This window comes from Eulemur rufifrons, chromosome 1, assembly GCF_041146395.1.
Source record: "Eulemur rufifrons isolate Redbay chromosome 1, OSU_ERuf_1, whole genome shotgun sequence".
NCBI classification, from domain to species: domain Eukaryota; kingdom Metazoa; phylum Chordata; class Mammalia; order Primates; family Lemuridae; genus Eulemur; species Eulemur rufifrons.
Genome location: NC_090983.1, coordinates 46,502,899 through 46,521,719, shown reverse-complemented (window position 1 = coordinate 46,521,719; position 18,821 = coordinate 46,502,899). Strand labels below are relative to the sequence as shown.

General features: G+C 37.3%; 1 protein-coding gene across 1 annotated transcript in view; it reads left to right on the top strand.

Annotated features, from left to right (window-relative positions):
* PPP1R1C (protein phosphatase 1 regulatory inhibitor subunit 1C) overlaps positions 1–18,821 on the top strand; it is a 104,461-nt gene that overhangs the window by 46,301 nt on the left and 39,339 nt on the right. Inside the window, exons 3-4 of the mRNA XM_069470096.1 lie at positions 7,428–7,465; positions 9,819–9,879. Of these exons, the coding sequence (XP_069326197.1) occupies positions 7,428–7,465; positions 9,819–9,879 (99 nt within the window). The remainder of the gene's footprint in view (positions 1–7,427; positions 7,466–9,818; positions 9,880–18,821) is intronic.

Here is an 18,821-nt window from a genome sequence, read left to right as displayed (position 1 = left end):
ATTGTGATATTATACATACCTAATTTTATCACAATCTCCTAATACCAACATTTTATCAGTTAAAGTATAGAAACTTATCAATGTAATAATTTTAGCTCCACCTGTCAAATATAATGTAGAAAACTCAAGAAAAGTAGCAAAGTCTATGATATTTACTCATTTTTTTGCTTTTTCCATCATTCTTCCTTCCTTCCTGATGTTCCAGACTTCTTTTTACAATAATTTCCCTTCTAGTTAGAGAACTTCCTTTTGCTATTCATTTAGGGTAGATCTACTGGTGACAAATTCTCTCAGTTTTCCTTTGTCTGAGGATGAACAAAGAAAAATTTATTTAAAGATTTATTTCTTTTTCATTCCTCAAGTATAATTTTACTGAATATAGAATTCTAGAGTTGACAGTCATTTTGCTCAGCACTTGAAAAATGTGCTGCTTTCTTCTGGCCTCGTAATTTCTTATGAGAAATTGCTGTTTTATGAATTGTCTTTCTCTGTTGGTAGCATATCATTTCTTTTCTTTTTTTCTTTCTTTTCTAACAGAAATTGATAGTAGAAAAATATGTACTCTCTTTAATTCTAACTGATGCTATTCACTTCTGTGACTATGCTTGCTTTTAGTTATTTAATAAATATAATTAATCAAAATAAAAAACAGAGATAAAAACAAAGGTAACTCCATAATAGGCTAGGCTTCCTAGATATGAGAAGCCTAACTCTACTTCTATATATATAACTTGCTGGCTTGGTGCTTAACATATGGCAGGCTTCACTAAAATAAAAAAAACAAAGCCCCAGGGAGGTAACCACAAGTTACTTCCTGATAAAGGGCTAGAGAGTCCAGGTGCCTTCCAACCAACTAAATAGATAAAAAAAAACAAGACATGATCAGCAAATAAACGGCTTGTACAGGGCGTGTGTTCCCAATATCACTTGTAACCAAAAACTAGAAAATATGCAACAACAGCGCCCCTCCCCGTCAGAGACCCTCCTCTTCCCCTGTATGACATTAACTACAACTGGCGCCAGCATGAAAAGCCTGAAGCTTAGAGTCAACAAACCAGAAGCCAACGTGATCAGCCACTTCTAAAAAAATTCTCTCAGTTTTCCTTTGTCTGAGAATGAACAAAGAAAAATTTATTTAAAGATTTATTTCTTTTTCATTCCTCAAGCATAATTTTACTGAATATAGAATTCTAGAGTTGACAGTCATTTTGTTCAGCACTTGAAAAATGTGCTGCTTTCTTCTGGCCTCGTAATTTCTTATGAGAAATTGCTGTTTTATGAATTGTCTTTCTCTGTTGGTAGCATATCATTTCTTTTCTTTTTTTCTTTCTTTTCTATTTTTTTTGAGACAGGGTCTTGCTCTGTTACCCAGGCTAGAGTGCAGTGGTGTCATCCTAGCTCTCTGCAGCCTCAAACTCCCGAGCTCAAGTGATCCTCCTGCTAATTTTTTGTTTCTATTTTTAGTTGCCTGGCTAATTTTTTCTATTTTTAGTAGACTGGGTCTTGCTCTTGCTCAGGCTGGTCTTGAACTCCTGAACTCAAGGGATCCTCCCACCTTGGCTTCCCAGAGTGCTAGGATTACAGGTGTGAGCCACTGCCCCTAGCCTATCATTTCTTTCTTGATGCCTCATTACCACTGGATGGTTGTGAAGGTGCCACCTTCGTATTTGGATTCCTCCAACAAAGCTGGGAAGGGAAGAGTCATCTTATTATCACTGGGTAGGTATGAAAATCTAGGATTCCATGTGGCCCCTATTGATACCATGGAAATGGATCTCATTACCTCTGGAGTTTCCAGTCCATCTGCTCTGACAATTCCCCGGCAGAGTGGAGGGTGAGGGGTGCCTCCTTAGAGCCAGCTGAGCATGGAAATCTAGGCTCCCCACTCAGACTTTGCAGACAGGGGTGGCAATGAGGCCATTTTTTCCCCCTATGTCTAAAGTAGAGCAGTTATTGTCTAAAAGTTTTCTATCTTGCTATATTGTCCCTTTTCTGGACCTTTGGTTAGAAATAGTAGGCTTTCTTGAATTTTATTTTTTATTTTTTTGTCAACTGTTCTTGTTTGTATATCCAGGTTGCCTCTGCAGCATCCAGTCCAGGATATATGAGCCAAAAAGAAAACCCAGAGAACTCACTGCTCATGTCCCCAAATCCTTACTGGTCTATCTTCTTGTCTGTGCCCTTTAGAGTCATACACACGCACACACACACATACATATACATATAAACACACACCTATAATACACACATATATGTATACACACACATACACACACTTATTTTGCTTTTCTTATGTATATGGTCCATAGAGATGTTTAACTAACTTTTGACCATGCCCTTATCTTTTTAGTCATCTCTTTTTATATTTAATCCATCATTGCTATTACTTTTGAGCAGAGGCATCTTCAAACATGAACTTACAACACTGCTTTTATTGGAAATCTTCCAATTTCCTCTAAGCTGAATTTTCTCTCACATTTACAAAATAACTGCCTAAATAAAGACTCAAGTGACCCTCTGTTACCTAATTCATCAAAAGTCTGCCTTTAAAGTTTGCACATCAAACACTTATTTGTTAAAAATACATTCCTAGCACCTACTATGAGCAAATAATTGCACTGTTATTATAATTTGGAATAGAGCAAGGCAGCAAACAGGTGGTCCTGTTTTATGAAAGATAGGCATTAAGATATATTTATTTGACAAGCTGTTATTGTGTGTCAACTATGCTATTGTGCTAAGAGCTGTGGAAGAATCAAACATGAAGGATAATCCTCATTCCTTTGCAGGTTACCTGGGGAGATAAAACACTAATGGCCATAGTACAGGGCATCTGATGCTGAGTATTGTGAGACAGTCATAGAGAAAGCGATGTGAGTGTTGGGAGTGAGTACTTCCAGTTGGGTATGGGTGGCCATGAATTGGGAAAGATTTCCCAGAAAAAATGCCATTTAAACAGAACATTAAGGGAGGGTGGTTTTGGGTGTGAGGAAAGGAGCATTCTGGATATGAGGAACAAACACACAGAAGCAGCAAGCCGGGTGGGGGGTGGGGGTGTACAATCCAACAGATGCTAGTAGGATTTTCTTCTATACTTTGTTCCATCTCTCTAGTCATTCAATCAGTAAGTAAATCAAAGTAAAGTGCTCTCATGATATTGAGCTTGTTTGGAAATCATTTACTTTCTCATTTTTTCCACTAACACATCTTTGTTTGTGTCAGCTTTCAACAACTTCAACTGAACTTTAAAATCTTCCTTTTATAAGCTTATTCTTACCTTTTCCTCTATCTCTTTCATTGGCCTTAAATAATATTTTTAAAAATGAATTGTTTTCATGACTTTGTTCATACATTGCCTACTTCCTGCTAATGACTCTGGTATTCTTCAAATTACAGAATCCTGACAGTAATAACAAAAGCATATTCTTAGGGTGATTTTTATTTGCATTTGGTGATTTCTCACTTTTTGTACATGTTTTCATTAATACACTTAATTTTTTTAAAGAGTTTTAGATTTATAGAAAAATTGAAGAGAGGGCACAATTGAGTCCCAAATATCGCCCCCCCCCCCCACATAGTTTTCCTATAATTAACATCCTGCACTGGCCTTTAAAGTGTTACATTGTCATAATTAATGACCCAATATTAATATATTATTATTAACTTAATTCTATAGTTTATTCAGATACTTCTAATTTTTATCTAATATCTTGGTTCTGTTCAAAAAATCCCTTCCAGGATATCCTATTACATTTAATTATTGTGTCTCCTTAGGCTCCTCTTGGCTATGACACTTTCTCAGATTTCCTTGTTTTTTCATGATCTTGACAGTTTTGAAGAGTGCTGATCAGGAATCTGGTACAATGTCCCTGTATTGGGATTTGTCTGATATTTTCCTCATGAATAGACAGGGCTTAGGGGTTTGGGGGAGGAAGATCATTGACGTAAAGTGCCACCTTCATCACATCATATCATGGGCTCACATTATCAACACGATTTATGACTTGACATTGACCTTGGTCACCGAGATAAGTTAATGTTTGCCAAGTTTCCCCACTGTAAAGGTACTTATTTCCCCCTTTCCTTTTCCATACTGTACTCTTCAGAAGGAAGTCAGTACATGCAGTCCATACTTAAGGAGTGGAGAATTATGCTCTCATTTTTTTTTTTATTCCTCAAAACAAGCTTATGAGAAAATGAGGAAGACAGAGTAAGAATTGTTATGCTCCTCTTTCCCGTTTCACACAAGAGGAAAACTCTGAAGTTGAGGAAGATTAAGTGACTTGCATAGGGCCATGACAGAGAAGTGGAAGAGCCATATTAGTAACTATGTGTGCCATCCAGTGCTTTTTCCAAAACGTAGATTTTTCTGCCAGCCTCAGCTATGGCTCTTTAGGCTTTCCTTAGTTTTCTGTCTCTTGACGTTCTACCCATATCTTCGTGTTTGTAGTTCTCACTCTGTTACAATTCAGACACTTTTCTTTACTTTTTGACCATTCTCTTCCTATTTCCTTCACTCTCATGCTTCATTTTTATAGGCACTTAATTTTTTATTACAACTAGTTTTCCAAAGTCTAATGAGATCTCATTGTCTAAGACAATAAGAGAATGGGTTTTTATAGTTTATGTGTGTATTTGTCTTGTTCCTCCCATGAATTTAAATATTTCAAAAGCATTCAAACTGATCAATACTCAAAACTTTCTAGAACATTTCTATTCCTATCTCCATCTTTAATGATGACAACATTCCTTACAATGTTATACTTAGATAACTTTACATTTTTTCTCCTAAACCAAGAAATTTTTTCTTTTAGACAAATGGTCCTTGAGAGATGGAAAAAGAGAGATAAAATATAGCTGGGATAGGTACAGCAGCCACTTTCAGAATATTTATAGTTTTGATTATGGATAATCAGCTAACAAACCTCTCATCGGTTAACAGACTGATTTTGTTCAACCCCACTCCAAAATAGTATTTCTTTTTCTGGCTTAATGAGAAAACTAAACAGTAATTGAAGACAGGGATCTATTCTTACATTTCATGAGGCATCTGGGTTTCCTGAACACTTCTTGGTTTGGCCATTGGGTCACAATTGGAGATCCTGACAAGAACATGGAGGCATTGTAAACCTAATTTTGATGTTTTTGTATAAAGAGCTGATGAGGTTTGCCTATATTTTTTTGAGTCTTCTCCTTTGGTTACAACTTCCTTGGTAGAAATTAGAGAGAATATTGTGTTTGTGTCTGTGTATTGTCCCACTGTGTGTGCCCTGTGAGCATGTTGTGTGTGCGTGTGTGTGTGTGTGTGTGTGTATGTGAGGTGCTTGGGAAGCAGAAAAGATTAACCTCCCCAATTTAGTAAGAATCTATTAAGGGAAATAGAAATATATTTAAATCAGTGGATCTCAAGGAAACTATAGTCTATTTTTGGATTACCTTGTACTTTTGTCTGAGTCACTTTGACTTGAAAGTCATTTAATTTTTACTCTTCAATTTCAAGATAAGAATACAAGGCTGAATTTTCTCAATCCTTGTCTTCATGACATAAATAGTTAATTTATATCAACATAACTCAACAAAAAAAATAAAAACGTTTTTCATTGAATTGTGTCACAAGTGAAGTCCTCCATAGTTGCTTTGGAAAGATGCTGATTTAGTGAGTGTTATAGTGAGACAGAGGGAAAGTGTAAAGTTAAATGATCGGATCCCACTGTGTTTCTAAAACATTAAGTACAGGTCATGGGCTGAATTTTGAAAACTCCTGAAGCATGAAGAAAATATTAAGAAACCCTATTGGTACTTAACAATCAAATGGATCATAATATGTGCATTGTTACAGTGGATCACAGTTGATATTTAATTACAGTGTGATAGCTAAGGGTATCACATTGATAGAACTGTTCAATTTAAAATATTCACAGCCGCCTGACAATGCTCCACTTACTTGCAGTGATTGCATCAAACAATCATGATTGCTGTCTTAAACCAATAGTTCTCTGTCTGCTCTCTCCTTATATAAAGGAGGTAAATTTATATGAAGTTTCCATAACTTTTAAAAATCTATTAACCAAAATATTTGATCAGCTAAACAATAGTTTCATATACTTTCATTCTAGCTGTTTGGCCATTTTGGTCTCTTACTATATGAAATATCAACTTCATGCATGGTATACGCATATTACTACACAGATTATAGATGTTGGTGTGTATATATATCCCCATAAGTATATACACACTGCTTTTTATTATAAAAGTGATGCATGCTCATTATGAAAAGAAAAACAAACAGTACAGATAGGGTTAAAACAGAATGTGCTATCTAATCACCCAGAGATAACTTCAGTTAACATACTGATGTCCTTCTATGCACATATATACACACATATACATGTATCTGTCCTTTATAAAATAAACATGCCATTCATATAGTTTTGAAATATTTTTCACTTGTATAACATTATGTTTTTATGTCAATACAGAGCTATATCCTTGTCTTCAAGCAGGTATTCTTTGATGAACTCCTCATTTGGTTTTTGGACCATGGGGTCAGTCTTTTAGCTCTGGGGTTAACATAAAGATCAGGAAAGGGTAACTGGGTCAAGAAGCCAAGAGGCAGAATCCATGCAATGTTGGTACAGAGGTATAGAAGAAACCCAGTCCAGAACATTCTCCTGCTGTGGAAGGGGCATATGAGAATACCACTTCCTCCACCCCACCCTCCCTCACAACACTTTTTTTTTTTTAAATTATTTCAGCATATTACGGGAGTACAAATGTTTAGATTATATATATTGCCTTTTCCCCACCCAAGTCAGAGCTTCAAGCCTATCCAGCCCCCAGACGGTGCGCACCACACCCATTAGGTGTGTATATACCCACCCCCTCTTTCCCCTCCCACCTGCCCGACACCTCACAACACTGGATACAAATATTTGATAGAGCGACTGATTCTTTCCAGGGGTACTTAAAAGAGAGGGTGCTGCTGCTTTCCTAGGAGTCATGGCATTTGGGGAGTGAAAGAGATTCGTTCTGGTTAGTGACGGACTTGAAACGGCAGAGGCGAGGGTTCATGGACAGCAGCGGCAGCAGCAAACCAAGGAGGAGAGGAGGTTGCTGCTGCCTTAACACTGTGAGGCTGGGGACACCAGCTGTTGTTCCAAAAGTCATTTCCCTGATCCCTTTTCTGGATGGCTGGTAGGTGGGAAATCTGGGATGTCAAGAGGAATGCTTTTTCTAGTGCCTTTTTCAAACTTTGGAAGAAGGTTATCTCAGAAGGAAACCACCCATCTCTGTCCCCCTCTTCTCAGCTCTAAGCCACAGTTGTTCTATAAGGCAATTATTAAATCATTCTGATCTGTGTTGTTGAAAATGTTAATATGTAGGAAGAATACTACATTTCTAATAATTTATGCCTACTTCTCTTACAGAAATAGATGACAAGAGGGTGCCCAACACACAAGTGGAAGTAAGTTTTTAAAAATATTTTGTGTAAATACATGTTCAAATCAATTAAAAACACAATTAGCTTGATTCTATGAGATACACGATATGATATAAATATAACTGTGATGTAAAAACTGTTTACATTGCTTTTCCTGATTGAACAAATAGCAATATGGTATCATTAAAATTTCTGTCTCTCAACTACCTTGATTCTCTATCTTTGCAATGCTAACTCCTGCCAAAATTTCTAAAATAAAACCAATTTTAATGGCAAGATATGGATTGATAATTTCCACTGATTGGGTGACTATATATGCACACCACAAGCTGGGGCCAGGCAATGTTGGAATCTCAGAGCAAGGAGGTGGGGGTAGCTCCTCTTAGAGACGCTTCTGGTGTGTGGATCCAAAGCAGACCCTGAGGCCAGAGTCTGGGGGGACTGACTTGTTCCAAAGCCTGGGTAACCAGATCCAAGGGGGTCACCAAGGAATGTATGTGGATTCAAATTTAGCAGGTCATCTGAACATTGTCATTCCCCATTCCTTCCACATATGCATGTAGGAGTTTAGACAGGAAATAGAAACCAGGAAAGTCTAGGGGAGCTGATCATATAGAATATATAGAACACGAAGTGAGTAAACTTAGCCAGAAATGAAACACTTATCTCCCATCCAAGTACTAACCAGGCCTGACCCTGCTTAGCTTCTATGTCAGATGAGATGGGTCACATTCCGGTGGCATGGCCATAGATGAAACACATATCTATTAGGATGCTGTGTGAACTTAATTCCCATGAGCACTAGGCATATAGCAATACTTAAAGAGGAAAATGTAGAAAGGACAAAGTACCATATAGTATCTCATGAGACTTTTCTAAAAATTTAGTGAGATAGTAAATGTGAAAATGCTTTGAAAACTGAACTCCTACATAAATATAAAGTAGTTTTATTACTTAATAAGTTTTAACACTGTGTTACTAAATAACAATAATTTTTCTGTAGAATTAATTTTCCACTTGATCTTTGAGTATGTGTATGGAAGTAAATATATAAGAACTCCCAGAAGCGGTCGCTCCTCAAAATCAACCAGATGTGACTGAAACAACAGAAGTGCCCCAGAAACGTCAGTCATCTACACATTTAACATTAGTATAGCTCTGACCTGTCTACACCTGTGCACAATGGACTGGTACCAAAACAGTCTATGCTGGAGAATTTTGCTTATACTATTTGCTCGGTTGACATCAATTTGACAACTGTTTAGTTGAATTTGTTACTTTTTAATAGATTGCTTTTGCATCAGGCAAATATCAACATCTTGATGATACCTTTGAGGGCAATTAAACTTTAGTATGCACAAGGACAGATGCCTCAAATTTTATTTACAACTTTGTGAAACAGTTTCTAGTTTCTTGCAAATTCTGTACATGATGTTCTTTCTAATATGCATGGAGAGTCTAGAATAATCCTCAAAATATCTTTTAATTATTTATATTTGAGATTTTCAAAGCAAAAATAATTGCTCCAGACACTAAAACTCATTGATTAAGATGCCTGCTCTTGCCACATTAAAAGATAAATTAACATGCTATTAAAAAGGAGTCTTTGACATTATATGATTGGGGTATAGACCACATGTATGCAATTTTTTAGAATAAATGATATTTATATCTATTGTGTGTGTGTGTGTGTGTGTATATATATATATTTCCATGTCATTATCTGTATTTGTGGCCTGGAAATGTGTTCCTATTTTTATCATTTTTAAATGCAAAATCTCTTCTTCAATAAATTACTCCTGATCCAACGTGCTTAGGTAAGAGTGTTACATAGCAGCTTTGTTAGGAAATGACTTATCATTTGAACATACAAAATATTACCCCAACATTTTAATTCCAAGGGACTGGGGATAATAGATTGAACATGTCAATTCAAGAAGATTATAGATTGATATTACTAACCAAGAATCCTCATTGTCCCTCCTGAAACACTCAATAATCCTATGAATTATGGGACTACATCCCATGGACTGTGTCCCACGGACATAGCTTTTGGAGTTTATTTTGTCACGGAACTCATGTTTTCTCTCTAAATGGAAAGGATTAATATCTCTTTTTCTTTTAAAAATAAACTAATATTACTGGGGAGAAAGCAAAATGCATATTACAAGACTGCAGTGATGAATAATCTTATGATATTTAATAAAATAGATCTTATAACTTCATATATCTCCTAAGCCTATGATATCACTGAACATGACAGAAGGAAATCAGAAAGCTCTTTGAGACCTGGCACAGTGTTTATTTCCCTCATAGGTCTGATGGCATTGCACTTTTTGTCCATATCTAAGGCTTTTACTTTTTTCTTTCTCCACAGTCACAGAATCCACCCCCTAAGCAAAGGAAGCAGAGTGTGTACACACCACCCGCCATGAAAGGTACAGTTCAGGTACTGTTTCGGGTTGTCATGAATGCTGACGGCAGTCATGGCGGGCAGGCCATCTATTCTCAAGGGCCATACGTTTGATCACAGGCTAGATCTAGTCTCAACTCTACAACCAGTAGGATGATGTTTAGTAAGATACTTTATTTATTTAAAACTTAGTTTCATTAAGAGTAAAATATGTAATTAAAGAACTGATAACTAGAAATCTTAGAATCTATCTGGAAATTCAGAGTTTCCAAAATAATAACAAAGTTGTTTTTTCTTTGTGGGTTTTTTTTTTTCCCCTTCGTTACCTATTTTCTTAAAAGAGATTTTTCCAGAAGCCCTAATTACTCTGTCAGTGTTAGCAGATGATTGTCATTTTTTTCTTGGCTTAAGCAATGCATAACAACTTGAATTTCAGGGAGATTGAATGTAAAGTATTGCCTCATTGCCTTGTGTCAGGAGCAGCTCTACACAACGCAGTCAAACAGCCATTCCCTATACATGTAACAGCTGCCAAAATAAGAACTAAGAATGCTAGCTCAGATATTGGCATTTTCCCAGAATTTTTTCCCCAATTTGGAACTGCTAAAAGAACATCTAAGTGTATCAGAATTTTGACCAACATCGGTTCCAGGGAAGACTTCTTTCATTTCTCAGACTAAAATGTTCCTGACATGAGGCAGAGTCTGTCCAGTCCAGTAGCTCGTGTTCCAGACTGGCACTTGGGCGCTGGCCCCAGGGTTCATCATGCTCTGTCTGTCCCGCCCAGTGTCAATTGCATGAGAGGCTGGCCCAGCAGCTTCCTCTGGGGTTCAGAGAGTCTAAATTGGGAGTGAAATTTCCCACTCTGTATTCTTTCTAAATTTGGGACCTTTTCATGGAGAGGAGATAAAAATGGACACATTAATAGCTACTTTCAGTAAACTTCCTTCCTGTGCTGCTATAAAACCCTATGTTCACTTGTTAGTAAGACTGTGGTAAATAATGCAATCATCAGCATTGTGGTTTATTCCGAGGTACTTATAGAGACTATCTGGCATCGCTCTTTGAAGATAAGTGTAATCATTTTAAAGATATTTTCTCCATTGTAAGCAATTTTGTACTTTCAAGACATGTCCATTTTGGCATGAATGGGTAACAAGAAAAGATATATGTTCACTCATTTAATTATTTCCTCTGTTCTATTTTGGGCTAGCTTAAGCTAAATAAAGTAATACTGCTCTCATGTCCTCAGAGAATAATATTATTATTTGTAAAGGAAAATCTTAAAGCCCCAAGGGTCCATGGTGTTTATATTTAGCTCTCAAATACTATAAGAATGTGGGACCCTAACATTTAGAAAAGTTAGTCCTATTGCACATTTATACATATAACCTTACACTGTTGAGCCCCCAAAGATGGTCATTCAGTAATAATCAATTGTGGTAGTGAGTTAAAGATTTGAGAAAGCACAGTAATTCTTTCAAAAGGATTTCAGGCTAGTGTTACAAGTCATTTAGGTTCTCATTTATGACCAGTAAATACTTTTGGAATTCTCCTGCTTATGATTAAAAAGAGAGATAGGGAGAGAGAAAGCTAAATCCACGTTGCATTTGTTCTGCTTATCTCTGAGAGCTAGAAATAAATATTTCAAGACAAAATTAAGCCACGGTAACATATAGTGTGCATTGTGAGCACGTTAAGAAGCTTCAATTACAATAAAGCTGAATGAACAAAGAAAATGTTATTGAGATGCTAAATGCAGCAATACAATTGCTCTGAAATGTATAGTTCCTTAAATTGTAGTGGAACACACAGTTATTGAGTGTAAAAAGTTTTCTGAGGGCAGTGGCCTGTTGTTTCCCACTCAGAAGCAGGTATCCCCCTGAGCCTTGTGCTACTGATTGTCCTACTTGTGGCCCTGCTTCTGTTTTGCTTCTCTCTTTGCCTGAGTCTCCCTCTACTCTTGTGCCTCCTTATCCATTTGCTTCTGTTTTTCTATTTTTAATTTCTCCCTATTCCCCTCTACCCTGGTCAAAGAGAAAATCTGATTTGGTAAATTTGTTACCGTCCAGAGTTATGCATAAGTTGGGCTGGATTCTGACAAAATGTCACCTCATAGACCACTGGACCCATTAGGTTGTTGCCTTTGGCTAGAGCCTGGTTCCTGGGTCAATTAGTTTGTGGCCAAGATGGCAACATCATAGGACACAAACATGGCAATGGTAGTAGAAGGATCTGGACGTGGCTTTCTTTCTACAGAGTTGTCTCATAAGTTATCCAGCAAAGTAATAATGGATTTAATACTTGGCCTGGCCATCTTTATATTCATAACATAAGCACACAAAGTGCTAAAGAAGCCTAAAGCCTGAGTAGTATAACTATGCAGGGGTGACTGAGTTTGTCCACTGCTTCTAACCTCAGTGTATTAAACTGGTTGTGTTCTCTTGAGGATCCTAATGATAGGCCTAGGGTGGGGCCAGATAATCAAAAGCTCCAGGTGATTCTGTTCCCGCAGGTCTGAAGATTGATCAGATCCAGATATCTAATCACTAATTTAACGTGTCTTTGTTGTGTCCTAGTGAACTTTTTAAAACACAGAAGTGATTATGCCACCTCCTTGGCTAAAATCCCTCAATGGCTCGCCATTGTCCTTAGATAAAATTTCTATTCCAGAGCAAGGTTTTCAAAGCTTACTGCCTCATGGCTCCAATCTGCCTCTCCTTGCCTCACCCACTAAGTCCCAGCCACACTGGCATTCTGTTAGCTTCTGAATGCACCATGCTAGTCCCGAATCAGAAAAGAGCTTGCCCGCATTCTTCCTTTGGTTCCCTCCTGCCTTCTCTCTTCCTCATTCTTTATCTGGCCAACTCATACTCATCATTGAAGTCCTGTCTAGAAAGGTGACACACTGAAAGGAGTCTTCTCTAATCCTCCATTTTAAATTCTCTATAGTTATAAACTCCCTGTTGACCTCCCTAGAGTTATAGATTCTCTATAGTTCTTTCATTGCAAATTATCACAATGTCCAATTATTTAGTGTCTGTTTCTCCACCTAGACTGGAAGTGATCTATATCACAGAAATGACAGTATCAATTTTCTTCACTACCATATCTGTAGAGCTTACCATATGCTTTGGACATAAGCAGTGCTCATAAATATAGTTTTAAATAGTTTTTAAAAATATACCCAAAACTCAATTGTTGGCAAAAGAATTATTTCCTGAGGATATCTACCTTCTTTCTGGGCAGTCTGACTGTAAGAAGATCTTTTTCCATTGAGGCGTCCAGAAATTTGTACTTATTGAGGTGCGCAGTGGCGCACACCTGTAGTCCCAACTACTTGGGAGGCTGAGGCAGGAGGATTGCTTGAGCCTGGGAGTTCGAGGCTGCAGTGAGCTCTCCTCGTGCCTGTGAATAGCCACTGCACTCTAGTCTGGACCTCATAGAAAGACCACATCTCTAGGAAAAAAAAAGAAAGAAAGAAATTTGTATTCATGGATTCTTGTTCTACATCTTGTTGCTATTTGTAAATTTTTAAATGACAGATATCTGTATATTTCAAGGCATCTATGAGGTTCTTATCTCATTTTAAGTTTTCTTTTTTTTTCCACATTAAAATATCTTAATATCAACTATGCCTGTTATGTGGTCCTTTTTGTCTTCATTCTTGACCTAATAAGCTCCACTTTGTCTATGTCATTCCAGGAGCACATCATTCAAAATCAACCTAACGTTCAAGGTGTGTTCTGACCAGAACAGAGCAGAGACTTCAGTTATGCCTGACACCTCCTTCAACCCAGATTCTTTAATTCTATTAATGCAGCCTAAAATCCTATTCACTTTTTCTGGCAGCCATACACTTTGCTGACAAATAGTGAGCTGACTATAAATGAGCCTTTTTCATTGCAGCTTTCCATGTTATTCACCATGTAGTTCTCATTTTAAGATTATATCTTTTTTAAAAAAGATTTTTGCCAGAAAGCAGGACAGTGCTGTCATCCCCATTGAATTCCCTATTGTTAGAGTCAGGCTGTTACATCAGCATGTCACATTGGTATCCTGATTCTATCATCCATTCTCTTTTCAATTATCTCAATTGTGTGTCATCCACAGATACCATAAACCTATATTTGGTATTTTTATCCGAGCCTATAAAAAACACAACAAATAGAACAGGGCTAAGGAAGAGCCCTGGAGCACTTCTGTTTCACTCTAGTCAGTTGATCCCCTTGAATGCCACCATTTAACTGTTATCAGATAGACTATCAGGATCCCATCCCTTCTAACCAGAGGTTCTCATAAGCACTCTTGTTAGACACATTGTTGCATTTCAGATAGCTTGTGCCAACCAGATGTCATAAATTTATGGTATATATTATGTTTAAAAATAGCAGAAGTTGAAGTTTGCATAGAAAACAGGCTGACTTTTCCATTACCCTGTGTAATACAGTGCTTTGCGATTATATAAGTAGAAAGTTCTGAAGATTATCAGAAAAATGACAGCTGATGACTAATATCCACGTTCACTTCTCTGGTGTTTATATGGTGGTCAGCCTGTAATTTACAGGACAGACAATTAAATTATTGTTGGATAGCTTGAATCATGTTTTCAGAAAAGCAAAGTAGATTTGAATCTTGGGACAGGAAATGGCTGACTCATTTCCATCCCCATTTTGTGTGTGTGTGTGTGTGTGTGTGTGAGTGTGTGTGTGTATTTTACTGGAATGCAAATGCCTTCTTCTGAAGAGACCAAAGTAAGTGCTATCGATTTAAACGGAAACCTGAACATTAAACAAAACAGCTGACTGAAAAACGACTGTGCATGGCACAATGTATTAGTATTGCATTACCATTCTTAATGCATAGCAAGTCAGTTTTCATTTACTTCTGAAAAATGTCTTCTTCCTCCTATTCTTTGAAATTTCTTGTAAAAGAAAATTTTAGCTACTTCAGTGTCCAGAGATTATGGTTCTGATATGTCAAATAGATCTTTGAATGCTTGTAGCATTTTAACAGCTAACTTTTTTTTTCTCCAAGGATGGCTGTGATCTTGATATTTTATCTTATTTCATCCTCTCTCATAATAAAGCAATAAATGCAAATATGGAATAACCAAGGGAGGGAATCCACCTGGCCTAATACGAAAGCTAACATGGTTTTGGGAGGGTAGGGGACGAGTAGAACGAATAAGACATGTACTATTAACTGAAGGATAATCTTCCATTAGGGAAAGCTGGTGATCTTGGTAATTTCATGAGGCTCAACATGAAAGGACATGAACTTTGAGGGACATGCTATCAGGGTTCAAATGTCAATGCCACCACTTATTAGCTGTGCAACCTTCAGAAAATCAATGGATTGTCAACCAAAAAAAAAAAAAAAAAAAACCTCCAAATATGTTGAATTTATTTGGGAATTAGAAATGAAGATTATAACCCGGATGCACAATGATAGCAAGTCATATATGCACCTGAAGAGAGAAGGGTAAAGGAGAAGAAGTTCACAGAAGCTGCTAGGAAACAGGGTTCATTGGCTTTGGAGACACAAAGCCGGAGTTGGCATCAGTTCGTTGGTGGAGGTGCCATTACTGCTGGTGTCCTTTTGAGTACAACTTATCTGAATTGCTGCAGTCCTAAAGAAAGAATTTCTTGTGGGGTTATTTTAGAAAATCCTAGAGAATCTTTATCTCAGCCATGCAAGCATGAACCATCCCCCATTAGTGCTCTCCCAGCTTTAGTTTGTTTGGACCTGACAAAAAAGTGATTTCATCCTGGTGTCTACAACTTTCACAGGCTTAATCTCTCTTCTCTCGTCGGTAAAATGGAGATCATGCCTACCATGCAGGATTGCTGTAGGGACAGAATGAAACAAAATGTGTGGGGAAAAAAATGCTCACTCAGATCAGGCATCTAATATGTGGAACCATTTTGAATAATTATTCTGTTTTGAATAATTATTTGAGCTCTGAATTGAGAGTGAGGAGCACTCCTCCTCCATTTCCACTTAGCTCTGTAGAGGGGAGGAATGAGATTTGAGGAGAGACAGGGGAGAGATGAAAGGACTTCCAGCAGAATGAAATCTTAGCCAGAGCTGCTCTCAACCTGGTGGGAATTGAAAAGTCAGGTTCAGAGGCGCCTGGTCCCAGGGACACAGGTGGATTACCAAACCTTGCAACATTCACTCCACTTTTATTTAACTCCAAGCTCAGGCAGATTTATGGAGTTTATCTCTGATATTTTGCTTCCTTTTGAACAAATCTAGCTTTTCCTTCATTTCACCTGGCTCCTGTCCCCAGACACCATGTCCCTTATTTCCCAGCTAACTAATATGTTCCTCTCGGAGATACTGATATTTACATTAATGTCTTATATTTCTAAAAAGTTGAAGAACAAAGTGATGGTTAATGGTGAATTTGGGGTGCTAATCCAGATTAGGCAATAAATATTTCTTGCCAGAGAGATGAACAGGAAATCGCACCATATAAATGCAGCCTATGACTAGGCAACTTAGGTAAATTAACCATGATTATAGTGAATCTGACCAATCACTCTTCCTGATTGGAAACCTCTTATAATTATGACTCCAAAATCTCAAAAGGATTAGAGCAGCCGTGGTATCCAGCTCTCATTACCCCCAACACTGAAAATTGCTGGAAGGCAGGGAGGGTAGACAGCAAGAGCTTTTAGCTTCTCACCAGGCCATGTCCTGCACACTGATTCCTTTTTTAAACATTTCTCTCCCTCTGTGGGTGTTCTCCAGGTATTCATTGCATTTGCCTTTCTAAATCTTGGCTGTTTTGTTTGTGCTGGCCCAGTTTATTTACCATGTAGGGTGGGGTTTATTTATGCAACTCAAGAAACATTTTAACAGATTTCTAGATAACAAGGAACATTCGAAATATAACAAACCTTGCTTCTTTTTCTTTTTTAATCCAAGTACGTTCCTATTTCTAGACTCCACTTCCTTTACTTCTCTTTAATTTCTCCCACTGAGTTTTGTGTTCATCTTTCCTCATCTCTTTGGATGTGGAGGGTGGGGTCAGGTTGGAGAACTAATCTGAGAATGCACCTTTCTTGAAAGTCAGTAAGATGTCTTTTTTTCTGAGATCAACATAAAGAGAATGAAGTAAAAGAAAAATGCCAGCAAGTATGAGTGGACTTCATATTTTAGAGTGCTGTCGTAGATCTTCAGATGAATTAAATTGCAAATTTGAAATTCGGGACCAGTAACTTAATTATCTCATGTGTTTCTCTTAAACATTTCAAAAGGAGAGGACCAGGACCATTTTTTAATGTTTCCAGTCATTTGTCTCTCTATATTTATCTATTTTAAAGTTTAATCTTTTAAATTTACATTCCTCTGTATAAATAACATAACAACTTATAAAATTGCTTCCTATCTTAGAAGCATGGTAAAAGATGAACTTCTGTATTTAGTTTGAGCAACTGGATCGAGACCCAGTGTGGCTCTTTCCCAAATAAGCTAATGGCAACATTCATTTGTGTGGGTACTAATAATATACTGCTACACTCACGTGTACACTATACTCTGCAGTGTATTGGCTCTGCCTTAACATGGTGTAGACTCAGAGGTGAAAAGCAAAGTCCTGGCCCTCTGGGAGACTAGTCTGGAGGAAGAAACATACAAATGGATGGAACATACCATGGTAAGTCCCTTAGAGATTTGGACGAAGTTATCAGGAGATGTGAGGAGACTCACAGGAGGAGGAGGGTAAGACCACTTTCAGATCACAGAAGGGACAGTGATATTTATACATGTGTCTGGAGCAGAAAAGGGACTAGGTTATGGAAGAGTGAAATACATGGCTCACACCATTTTCATTCCTTCTGCTCATGCAAACTTGGAAAGCGTTTAAGATGATACCATAATGTTAATAGTTAAATCCTGCACAGACCATCACAAAGACCTCAGTGCCATGAAGTATCAATAGGTCCCACTAATGGCACTATATAGATGTCACTTTCCAAAGCATTTGGAAATCCTTATGCATTTGATCCCATTTTAAAAGTTCTGGTTCACATCTTTGTCTTTCCACTTCATGACATTCCTTTTAAAATGGAATAAATTCCAGCTCAAATTACATGTTTTAAAAATAAATTGTACATTTTAGAACAGGTTTAGATTTATAGAGAAAATTGTGAAGATAGTACAAAGAGTTCCCATATATCCTGTACCGAGCTTTCCCCATTATTTATGTCTTATATTTTAGTGTGGCACATTTATTATAATTAGTAAACCAATATTAATACATTAATTATTAACTAAAACCACATTCTGTATGTATTTTTTAAGTTTTTACCTACTTTCTTTTTTTTCTGTTCCGGGAACCCTTTCAGAACACCACATCATGTGTAGCCATCGTGCCTCCTTAGGCTTTTCTGGGCTGTGACTGTTTTTCAGACTTTCTTTGTTTTAAATGACCTGGGAAGTTTTGAGGAGTCCTGATCAGGTATTTTCTGTTAGTAGGATTTCTCTGTACTGGGATTTGTCTGATATTTTTCTCATGATTATAGAGGGGTAATGAGTTTTTGGAAGGAAGACTGCAGAGATACAGTGACATTTCATCGCATACCAAGGGCACTTTCTATCAATATGACCTATCACTGTTGACTTTGACCTTGATCACTTGCCTGAGGTAGTAATTGTCCAGATTCTCCACTTGTAAAGTTACTCTTTTTCGCTTCCTTTCTGTACTTACTCTTTGGAAGGAAGTCACTATGTGTAGCACACACTTAAGGAATGGGGAGTTGCATTCTACCTCCCGGAAGGAAATATGCTGTGTCTACATGAATTATTTGGAATTCTGCTCAGGAGATTTGTTTCTTCTCCCCCATTTATTTATTCCATCATTTATTTTTGTCATTATGGACACATGGATATTGATTTTGTACTTTGGGTTATAACTCAAAACTACTTTATTTTGTTGCTCAAATAGTTCCAGGTTTG